The sequence below is a fragment of the Benincasa hispida genome, chromosome 4 (genome assembly GCF_027475165.1).
Source record: "Benincasa hispida cultivar pf3 chromosome 4, pf3_genome.v1.1, whole genome shotgun sequence".
Lineage (NCBI taxonomy): Eukaryota > Viridiplantae > Streptophyta > Magnoliopsida > Cucurbitales > Cucurbitaceae > Benincasa > Benincasa hispida.
The window spans coordinates 12262966-12275028 of record NC_143481.1 but is presented as its reverse complement, the minus strand read 5'-3'; the positions used below and the strand labels follow the sequence as shown (position 1 = coordinate 12275028).

Here is a 12063-nt window from a genome sequence, read left to right as displayed (position 1 = left end):
ATTAATCAAGGTTTAATGTAACCTTAGTCGAGACTTTAAGGTTATGATCCCCAATATACCAAAACAATAAGTATTCAGTCTTTCTTGAATCTCATTTAGGGAAAGATCCCACAAAGGTCATTTCAAGTTTTGGTTGAGAAAGACAATAGTCATCTTATAATTGTCATCAATTTTGCAATAGAATCCGACATGTTATTCTTGACAATTTAGCATGAATGATCATAAGGTTATATCTATTCAATGTAAATTTAAAGCAATTATACTAACATTTCTTTTTTTTTATTTTTGAAAATTAAAAATATTTCCTCATAATTTCTTATAATGATTCTTGAGCATGATGGTTGAATTCTTAAGTCAAATTCTCAAAACAAAAACAAGTCTTTAAAAACTATATTTTTTGTTTTCAAATTTTGGTTTGGTTTTTTAAACCACTGAAAAAATTATATATAACAAATGAAAAAAATTGGAAATGAAAGTAATGTCTATAGACTTAATTTTTTTTTAAAAAAATCAAATGGTTACTAAACGAAAATCTTAAATTTTATTCCAAATCTGTGCAACTTTTTTTTATATATAAACTTTATGATATTTCTAAAATAGTATATATAATACCAAACGAATAATAATTAGGGAAACTATATTATCATGATTCTCATGTACTATATCATACTAACAAAACGAATCTTTTTTGTAAGATGCTTAGAAAATTGTTTAATGTCTTTAAAGGCTGTTTTTAAAAGTTGATGTGCAAAGAATAAGCATTTCAAACCATTTTTAAAGAGCACAACTATGAAAGTAAAAGTGGAATCACTTTTTTTTTTTTTTTTTTTTTTTTCAAGTTGGTTGCAAAAATGTAAATTACATAAATAACATACTTATGAATTATATTTAACAATGATTTATATTTGAGCAATATTAACCAAAAAGAACATAAGCCAACTTATATTTATCAAGATATAAATTTTCACTTAGATATTGTATTGAACTGAAAAAACATTTGATAAATATCGTTGTTAATAATAATAATAATAGGATTACCATGGCAAAAAAAAAAAAAAAACTATATATATAAAGAGAAGATACTATGAGAATAATTTCATTAGGTTTATATTTGTTAAATTTTAATTGATTTTTTTGTTCATAATCCCAAAAGCTAATTTTAAAAATCTTAAATTTATTTTTTTTAATCGTATCTTTATTCTTAAAAATATTAGAATCCAATTTCAAACAAAAAGATTCAAATTTATAATTCGTCAGAATTATTATTATCTACCAATTAATTAAATAAATAAAAGTAAAATTTATTATTAGAAAAATTTAGCTATTCTTCAATATATTTTGATTATTCCAACTACATGGTGCAAAATTTTCAATATTTGTGGAAATAAGAATAAGATAATGTTCTTTAAAAGATAAAAAAAAGAATAAAAGAATGAAGCATTTGGCTCCCGTATTTATCCAATTGTTTTTTTTCTCCTCCTTCAATATCAATTTAATTTATTTTTTATTTTTTACCTAAGTATTGGGTTTGGTAGAAAACGGAGATCATGGTTTATATCTAAAAGGATCTTCTTGCTCAATCCTAACAGGCCCCACGGCTTCGCACTTTTGCCCCTTTTCTCTTATTGACTCTATGATTTCATAGAAATCCATGAATTAAGCCTTACCCCTTCTTCTTCGTCTTTCTCTTTCTTCCCGATTCCGTTGTCCCGTTATCGATTTCTCCTCTTTCATCGTTGCTTCTCACTCTCTTCATCTTCTTTTTTCTGTTCAACGATTCATATCCTTTTGCATTCTTGTCCATCCATTTGGGTCTGAAGTTTCAGCTCAATTCGATCGGATTTCAATTCCGGGTAAGTTGTTGGTTCTTCATACATACAAGAAAGCGAGTTCAATTTTGTCCGTTGGGTTATTTGTATTTTGGAGTATCAAAGCTTGGTTTTTAGGAAATTTGCTGGACTTTGAGCTCGTTTTTAGGGGGCTTGCAAATTTCCGAGCTGATTTCAGGTGGATAAATTCTGGGTTTGAATGAAGTTAGACTATTTTATTGATTTTATCGACTTATAAGGCTAATTTCTAGCTACTCGAAGTATTTCTTTGGTATTGGAGGTTGAAATGAATGGGAATACATGTCTTTGTAAGCGTACTTTGGGTTGAATTTGGGAGAAGAAACGATGAAGAGAGGAAAGGATGACGAGAAGCCGATGGAACCTATGTTCCCTAGGCTCCATGTTAATGACACCGAGAAAGGATGGCCAAGAGCGCCTCCAAGGAATAAGATGGCCCTCTATGAACACTTCACTGTACCATCCAAACTTTCGAGTCCCGGGGCTCTCCCTCTTAAGACAAACATCTCCAGAAAATCAATTACCACTCCATCCTCAAGCCAGGTAGATAGTAATTTGTGTTTGGTAAGCTTGAAAATTGACTTTTGCATCTGATGTGGGATTTGGGGAAGTTCACAGCATATTCTTGAATTTATCTGTCCAACATAGTTAACAGACCTAATGACATTAATTTCGATAGTCTGATATTTTACTTTGTTAACTGTGATCATTTGGGGTTGATGTTTGTTTATTGCTGGAGCATGGAATATACCGGTTATTTTGTAAGTTTGTTGTTGGCTACTCGTTATTCCCTTACTCCTTGTTTATTTAATTCCTAGCTAACAATCTTGAATCAGACTAATCATTGCAAACTCGAGTTCAATGGTTTTTATTTTTTCCCATGACAGACAGACACTACTTACATTAGTGAAAATATGTGTTCACATATAAGGAGCTACTAGATCCATGAGAGTTTGGTTGTTCGGAAAATGGTGCTCTTAACACCCCAACTGAAAATCTTTTCAGGGTACAGGAACCGATGGAAATCCACGCCTGCCATTAAACGTGTCGTCAGCAACTTCTACTAATCAGGTTGGAAATTCTCGAGCTCTCCCATCTGGTGAAGTAAATGAGAATCCTCCATCGGTTCAGCATGAGCAGAGTCAGCAGACAACAGAAACAGAAGATGAAGATGATTTCACAGTTCCAGTGTATGACCGATCCAACATGGGTAAAAGTAGAGTTCAAAATAGTGACCACGAGGAAAAATTGTCTTCTCCTGGATCAAAACATTCTGATTGTTTTACAATTTTGCAAGCTGGTTATGAAAAAGGTCAAAGTCATCTTACATCCTCTAGTGCCCACTCGAGACAAGTAACAATTGGGAAGAAGGTTAATGACAAAAGTAGGGTTCATCCTGCAAAGTCCACAACAAATTTATCGGATAGAGGAAATGCTGATGGACTTCAGATGGAAAACAATATATCTAAAGATCAAATATTTCAAGATAAATCCAATACCAGATTTGACAAATTGCAAAATAGTGATATTTGGATACAGCGACATTCAAGATCCAGTATTCAATTGGATGAGAGTGGATTTGTCGTTGATGTAGTTGAGCCTACAAGATTTGGGGAGGTAGACAGTGTTCCCTGCTCAAGAGTTGAATCTCATTCTTTGGGAAAGAATGAGAGCTTGAACATCCCTGTTGACAATTATGAGAATCATGTAGAAAGGACTTATAGTTACATGCAGGTGGGGAATGCAGACAAAAGTGACATTGTCTCTGAGAACTCAATGGTTGACTCAATTTCTGGCTCGGATATCTGTCCAGATGATGTTGTAGGAATAATAGGTCAAAAACACTTCTGGAAAGCCAGAAGAGCAATTATCAAGTAAGTTCCCTGCCATTATAATCTGTCTTTTCTGTTTCCCTGGGGTGATGCATCTGAATGTCATGCTTATTATATAACTGATATAAAAATTGAAAGTTATCTGTATCTATAGAGAAGTTAGATGATATGCATTTCAAGTGCCAGCACTCCCTTTCAATGAACTATTTCATTTCTGTCTAATCGTTGTGATTTTTTGTGCTCACATTGTTCTTTCATTTAATTCTTTGCTCAAGTACTAAAGTTGGAAGTATAGAAGTAGATATGTTTGAATGACGAACCACTTTATGCCTTAGAAAAGGTAAGAACTTATAATCTCAGGTACCCTTTTAAGTGAATCTTTGGCCCTCAATAATATTTTGACATGGCTACTGGATCATCTTATAGCAGGAACTGTGCAATGTGCATACAGTTACTTTGCGCTGGGCAACCTCCGAGACAACTGATTATCTGATCATTCATCCTCCATTGGATTCTGCTTCGTGTAAATATATGACTGTCTCGGTTGGGTACTGCTCAGTCTCCTTTTTTCTGTAATCACGTGGAAAGTTTCCTTTGATGGCACATGGGGGATGAAAGCAGAAATGGAGCGTATGAACGATTTCAGGAGCATTCGTTGGAGGATATTTTGACAGTACAGAACTTCTTTAGATTTAGTATAATCGATTTTATGGATGAAAGTAGTGTTCTTTTTAGATCTTTCCCCTCTACTGCAGAGTACACTACTTAAGAAGAGTATATTTGCTAGCTTTTCTTGTTATTACCATGCTTTTCGATCAAGGGAAAAAAAAAGAAAAGAACTCTTGTTTTACCAATGAATGCCACATTTATTCTTTTCTTTTTTCTTTGTTTTTGGAGAAGAATTCATGCCACATTTATTCTGTGCATCACTTCTCCTTTTTATTGATTTTACTTGCTGATGGGTAATAGATGAAGGCCTAGTTGACTGTTTGAAAACTCTGATTTTTCTGTTCATTTATCATGGTGTTGAGATTTTTTAATTTTAATTTGATTTATTATTATTATTATTATTATTTGTAATGTATTAGGGCAGTTTGTTTGGAGCTTGTCTAGCATTGAAGAATTGGGAATGAAAATTTTATGCTAATCTTTATCTATTCTTTTTCATAAGCATTTGGGTCCTTTAAGCATTTCTTATTTGTATTTTGTACGAAACATTAACTAGATCCCTGAAGAAAGTGATTTGATATTTGCACATTAAAAAACATCGTATGTGGATGTCATATTCTCCACCTAGGTATGCTTTCCTTCAATTATGGAAAGCATTATGGCTGTCTGGCAGCAAATTTAATTAGAGAGGGTTTAAGGTTCTGATGACGTTGAGAAGTTAGAGAATCTTGGGGTTGAATAGGTTACCTAGAATGTTGAAATCAGTTCAGGTCTTATAGGTAATAACTGTATGCAGCAAGATTGTTAGACCCTAATAGAAGATTTAAGGTTGTGTCCTGCTATCAGGCTAGTTGAGCTACCTTGCAAATGGTCGGTTCTGTGCTAAGGTTGTGATGGCTTGTTATGTAGGCAACTACTTCAACATGATGTTTATAAGCTATGGATTGATTGTGGTTATTAGCTTCAAAATGTGTTGCGGTTTGATTTCACTCATGATGTTGTGTGATTTATTCTTTGAACTTTTATTACTCTGCAGTCAACAGAGAGTGTTCGAGGTTCAAGTGTTCGAGTTGCATAGACTTATTAAGGTAAACTGATCTAATTTCTTCAAATAGCAGCCTTTGTGCCCTGAGGTTCATATTTTTGATTCACCTCTCTCCCTCTCCGTCTAATTGATCTATCATGTAAACAGGTCCAACGGTTAATTGCTGGATCGCCTCATCTGTTACTTGACGATAGTATTTTTCTGGATAATTCTTCTCCGAGCCCTCTTCCTGCAAAGAAACTTAGGTCAGACTACACTGTCAAATCACATGTGCAACTTCAGCTCAGTGATGACCCTAAGAAGCCAAAACACAATGTGGAATGTTCAGCAGAAAATGCTGTTGGGAAGACATCTCTTCCTCCTGCGCCAATTAATTGCCAGCCTTCAACTAATGGGCCTTATTCAGTAAATCCACAACCTACTCCTGTTTCTTCTGATAATAAATTAAGCAGTTGGTACCAGACATCAGCACATCACTGGCTGGTTCCTGTAATGTCTCCTTCTGAAGGACTCATATATAAGCCTTACCCTGGGCCTGGATTTATTTATGGAGGATGTGGACCTTATGGTCCAATGACTCCTATGATGAACCCATCCTATGGATTTCCTGCTTCTGTTCATCAAGGAATTGGAGCTCTTCCTAGCACTCCCATGGTTGGTGGTCCTTACTTCCCCCCTTATGGCATGCCAGTCATGAATCCGGGTATGTCAGGTTTGGCTGTTGATCAAGTTAACTGGTACACAGGAGATCCGAATCAATTATCGGGAGGTCTGGCCGCTTCCAATGTGCAGCATCAAACTTCATATGATGTTTCAACACAGAGAGATAGAGATGAAAATCAAACTGTTTCACAAACTGCCAAGTCTCAAGCACCCAAAAGGAATGAGGTACAAGTAAGTACTGCAAGCAGTCCTGTAACTAGTCCTGCTAGCAAAGTGCAAGGAAATAAGGCCAATCGAACTGCTGAAAGCCATGATGTGCTTCCACTTTTCCCTGTAGTACCCCCAGTTGTAGAGGAAGGTCCTCAACCTTCAGACTCCTACCAAACAAAACGTGTGATTCGAGTTGTGCCACACAATCGAAGATCTGCAAACGAATCAGCTGCACGAATTTTCCAATCTATTCAAAATGAGAGGAAACAGTATGATGACTCAACTTAGCCAGTTCCTTTTCCCCTTTTCCTTTACCTCAGTTATCTTTGAATTGTCTCATTATGTTGTTTATTAGTTTATTTTACACACTGCTTTTGGAGTATAATGTTTTGTTTACCTTCTCCCCCCTCCCCCACCCCCTGTTCCCCTACCTCAGAACAGTTTATTCATATGTAAATACATTTCTGGAGATTTACATGTCAATGCCATGGGAATATGAGTGAGGTATCTCAGTGTGACTATAGACTTTTTGCATCTGGTTTTTGCTCTGTTAAGGAAATAACCCTCATCTGTCTCAGTTACATGCTTGCGTTCTATTCTATTCAGAGACTACAAACCCATATTTTAGTGCTGTCATGGGAATTTGGACTTCAACTTAAACCTTGAAAGAAAATTTTGATGTATTTCTTAGGCGAATTGTTTGGGAATTTGCTTCTGGAATGCCCATTTCATTCTTCTTTGATATTTTTTTTATCGATGATTTAATTAAAACCTGAGTTGATTAACAAGATACTAATTATTTACTAAATAATTAAGAATAACGATTATGTTATGTGTAATCAATTTCAATCTATCAAATTTTCACATATGACTTGTACTCGAATGAATTGAGAGTTGATATAATACTAGAATACCTAGGTAATGTACTTCGTGAGTAAATCTTGGGATACTTTCGTACATAATTTGTTTGGTTTATTTATTTTTAAAGATTCTGTTTTAGACAATCAGTCGTGTATCAAGTGTTTGAAAGGAAGTTCTTTCTTTCTGGATATAGGAGAAGTTGCCTAATGCCTATGATGAGGAAGGCAACACTGTTGCAATTTGCAAGTAAGAATTTATTCATTACATGAAGGAATTTAATGAAAACAAGATAATCATCCTGGTTTTGTAAAAGTCTCTTAGGGGCACTTTGGATTTTTACCTGGACCTCCATAGTATAGTTCAGGATCATCTAAATAATCTCGAATAAAATCGATGTCGTAACAATCATATTCATCAGAGTAGTGCTCAACCCAATCAGGAAACTTCAAAACCATCGAGTTATCTCGAACTCTTATCCGTTTTACCCAACCCGAATCACCAGAAATGTAGTCAGGAAACTTTCCATTGCCCATACCTGTTCTAGTGTGAGGAGGTCCTCCTAACTTTGTGCTGTAAACTTCCCCTCCCCATTGTACTGTTTCTGCAGTATATTTTAGAGCATTGAATAACTCAGAAGGCCAATAACCTATGTCAATGCTTTCACCATATTGTACCCACCAATTATTTGTCTTTAAATCCTGAAAGAGAGATGAAGGAAGCAAGAAAGAAGAAGAAGATAATAAAGGAAAAGAAGTGTATAAATGGGTCTGGAAAGGAAACTGCATCATTTCTTACTCTAAAAAGGAACATAGTTATTTCATATGGAAGCCCAGTTGAAGTTGAGATTGGATAAATAGCAGAACCAAGAGCAATTTCATTGCTTGTTTGAACAAAACCAGGGCAAGTGAGATCAAAGCAGCCTGTCTTGTGGGAAGCATCAACCTAATACCACCAAAAGAAAACAATTTACAGTTAGTTCTGTTTAGAGTTAACATTCCTCTCTATCAGATGACATTCAAGCAAAGGAGATAGTCTGTTGGCTGTATTAACTTACAGTCCAATACACGAACAGTCGAGTCTGTCGGTCCCCGTAAACACCTGGATTTACCTGGAGGGTTCAAGATATCATGATCTAAAAATGTGCAAATTGAAATGAGAGGCAACTATGTTGCTGAGTATAATCTGCAGTCATGATAAAAGTTGAGTTCTTTGGTGTCAAGTGCTGCTTACTGCCCATCCGGATTCGACGGCCTCGTAATTGTAGTAAGGGCCAGTTAATAGAGCAACTTGGGAAGTACTGTATTCATCATCGAATTCGACCTTCGGGTTGCATACTTTAATGTCTCCTTTGGCTCCATTGTAGTTGTTTCCTAAAGCAAGCAGACATGCCTTCTGTCTTGCACCATTGTCAAGTAGATGGTAAGACTGAGTAAGAAAAACTTGAAATTCAAAGGAAAAGAAACGTTTGTTGGTCAAACCGAATGATTTTTTAGTAGATAGTGCGAACTTCGGCTGTTGGAAAGCTGAGCGATTTCTTGCGAAGACGCCGGTCTCTTTCTCCCGTAGTGTTCCATCGAATCAGCTTTGCGTAGGAGATGTTTTTGGATCCTTCGAATTGGTATTGTTCCTTTAGGACAACTGCCACTTTTCCTCCATGTTTGTTTCACAACCATGGAATCCTTTCCCTCCATCCCTTCCCTTTCTGCTGTTGCTTTCTTTGAATGTTCATCCATGGTGGGATCATAAGTTGGTGCCATCTATAACAAACCAATAGTAAATAGCTTAAAATAGTATAAAAAACAGCATCATCTTCAACTTGTAAACAAAATTTCAGTACTCTAATCAATAATGGAAGAAAAAAAAATCAGACCTGGATGGTGTGATTTCTCAGAGCAGGATGATCAAAAGCAGGTTGGTCGTAGATGTTAATGCAATCTATGATGTCGCCATCTTTGCTCTACGAGCAACAGAAAGAAAATTGCAGCTAGAGAGGTTTAGTGCCCACAGAAAAACTTGTAATGTTCTTCTATGAAAGTTAAAACAGTGATATAGAAATGCTGCAAAAACTAACATGTTCAAATATTCTTTAAGTTTAAGCTCTTTCAAACCATTCCCATTTGTAAAACAGAGTAAAGGACTAAAACAAGGACTCCTAGAGCTTTTTGATGACGCTTCATATTTGTATTTGTATTTATGCTATTTACGTCATTTATAATTTTGGCCTAGAGTCCGAGTGTACTGTATAAACTCTTAACTCTATAAGCCCTTCCTCTGAATCAATCTGATATTTTCTTTCTAATAATAAATTGCTCTCTCCCTCTACCCGTAGAGAGATGCCCGCTCATAGTGAGTCGTATAAATCTCTGTATCGATTTCTCTATACTAGACTTTTTTTTTTTTTTTTTTTTTTTGGCTTTCATAGCACCTTAAAAATAATCTTCAATGAGCAAATGAGAAGAAGAAGAATAAGAAACTCAAATTGGTACCTGAATGCTTTTTGTTGCTTGCTTTCTAAGAGAGTTCATTTTCTTCTCAACGTTCAGACTCTTCTGTTTAGTAAGTGAACCACCCTCCACAATTCCACAAACTATGACTGTCAATGTCACAACCAACATTTTAAACATCAAACTGTTGCAAGAGAATCTCTTCCTAAAACTCTTCCCCATCCTTAAAACTCTCAACTAACTTGGGTTTTTGGATGCCTTAAATCACAAACCAATGGCTAAAAGCTGTGCCTTTTGGATTGCTTAGAAATCATTCAAACATAACACCATTGCCAATGTGGTTTAGAAATCTTATATAGCAATGAAGTGTTGAGGATGACCATTTGGGCTCTGACACCAAATGTTGGACTATTCCTCTGACGTGGCGTCTTCAATAATTTGACTTGGCATTTTTCGGTGTGTTGGCTTAGTCCGTGTAAATCGTACTGTATATTTAGTAAGGCCAATTTATACCGAACAAAAACCTAAATGTAATTTCCATATATTAAAATACAGACAGACCAATCACAGTGTAGAGAATAAATCAATACTAACAACTTATAAGACCATTCTTTTGAAGTGGCTTCAATAATCTGATCTGACCAACGGTAAGTATTCTCTAACACAAAGATGACGTGACTTCAATAAGTATTCTCTAACATGAAGATTTGTTTTCGGTATGTTTTAAGCATGATATCTCTACCTAAATTAGGTAATTTGCATGACTTAACTTCTAGTCATCCATTTCCCATTTAGATTTCAATTTCTAAAATGGAATCTGAAAAAGTTTTGTCATATACCTTTCAGATGAACTTAAAAGATTATCGGTTAAAACTTCAATCAACACCCAACATCTTCTTTTCCCAAATAAAGTGACAAAGGATATTTATGAAGTGGACAATGAATCTGAGTATATTAATCCTAAGTTATAAGCAATCATATGCTTTTTTTTTTGGTACCTAATACAATTTGTTTCTCAAAATGTTCACTTTTAACTCCACAAACTTTAAGAAAAGAATAAACCTTTGGGCATAATTTTCAAGGTGTAAATTCCTTTAAGCATATTGGTAACTTTTATTACTTTTACTTAATATTTGTCCATTTATAATTATACCTGCCACTATTGATCCATCTTTCTCTAATAATTAATGACAAATTAAGAGTAATGACTAAATAATTATTCTTTTTTAAAATAATATGGTGAGAAAAATCTCATGTAACTATTACTTAAAGGTATTTTTACTTTTGCTCTTTTTAATTTTACCTATACCATTTTATATTTGAAAATGAAATGATACCAGTTGAGTTTAAGGGCTGATCGTTGTTAAAAATTTTGTCAAATTTTTCAACGAAAAAGAAACAACATAGTGGAATGAAATATCAAATCATCAATTACTATTCAAAGGTCGATGATTTATAACTATCAAAGGAAAAAAAATTACTCCGTATCTATTGATTCCTCGTATTTATATATATTTTGTCGATGTGAACCTAGTTTGATAATTAAATACTAATATATTTTTCAATGGTTAAATGTTTAAATATTCACTTTTCTTTTTGTTTGTTTAGTTTTTTTTTCTTTTGAAAAAAATTTCTTTGCTTAATTGAACATGTAAAGTGGAAACTTTAACCACTAATTTCATCCATTGAAGTACACCCGTATTGATCCTTTCACCCTTTATTGAATTCTAAGAGAAAATTATATTTATACAATATTTGGTTTTGCCTCCGATTGGGATTGCTTTTGGAGGGTAAAAGCAATTTTAGAAGACTCTAAATTGTTTTTAAAACTTTGATTAAACATGTTTTTTTTTTAATTTTTTAAATGAGAAAATTGTTAGAAATATTTACAAATAATAGCAAAATATCACCGTCTATTTACGATAGAACGTGATAGATAGTGGAATTTTGCTATATTTGTAAATATTTTAGTTCATTTTCCTATATTTGAAAACAACTCAAATTTTAAATATAAATATATAATTTGTAAATTAGACTACCAAATTATAAATAATTAAATATCAACTTATACCTATTATATAATAGGTTTAACTTAATATTTATAGCTAAGTCCGATCAAATCTACTTTAAACTTACAGAATATTGTTACATGCTTTTTTTAAAAAAAAAAAAAAAAAAAATTGAAATTTATCAAACACTAATCTAGTTCATGCGACAACTAATTTTTTTTTAAAATAAAGTTGGCAACAATCATTTTAAAAGTTAATAAAATCCCAAATGGATCCTTCATATATTAACATCTACTATTTTTCAAAAAATAAAAACTTTAAGGCCATGTTTGATAACCATTTGATTTTTTTGTTTTTGTTTTTTTTTTAATTAAGCTTATTTCATCAACATTTTTTACAATAATTTGCATCTTTCAAAAGTACAATAGTTGAATTCTTAGTCAAATTTTAAGAAAAACAACTTTTTGGAAGCCACTTTTTCCC

The 12063-nt window shown here is 33.7% G+C and overlaps 2 protein-coding genes across 2 annotated transcripts; one reads left to right on the top strand and one right to left on the bottom strand.

The window, feature by feature from the left end:
• The first annotated feature begins 1564 nt into the window (after positions 1-1564).
• ELF3 (hydroxyproline-rich glycoprotein family protein) lies at positions 1565-6773 on the top strand. The gene is made up of 4 exons (XM_039030787.2): positions 1565-2390; positions 2853-3721; positions 5385-5436; positions 5541-6773. Exons 1-4 carry the CDS (start codon positions 2175-2177, stop codon positions 6552-6554), a joined length of 2151 nt encoding a protein of 716 aa, XP_038886715.1. The 5' UTR covers positions 1565-2174; the 3' UTR covers positions 6555-6773.
• Positions 6774-7221: 448 nt separating this feature from the next.
• Positions 7222-9897, bottom strand: LOC120076548 (protein neprosin-like). Its single transcript, XM_039030408.2, has 7 exons — positions 9614-9897; positions 8998-9084; positions 8606-8884; positions 8358-8519; positions 8182-8235; positions 7923-8069; positions 7222-7825 (listed from the first exon to the last, which is right to left on the bottom strand). Exons 1-7 carry the CDS (start codon positions 9791-9793, stop codon positions 7445-7447), a joined length of 1290 nt encoding a protein of 429 aa, XP_038886336.1. The 5' UTR covers positions 9794-9897; the 3' UTR covers positions 7222-7444.
• Between the last annotated feature and the right edge of the window lie 2166 nt (positions 9898-12063).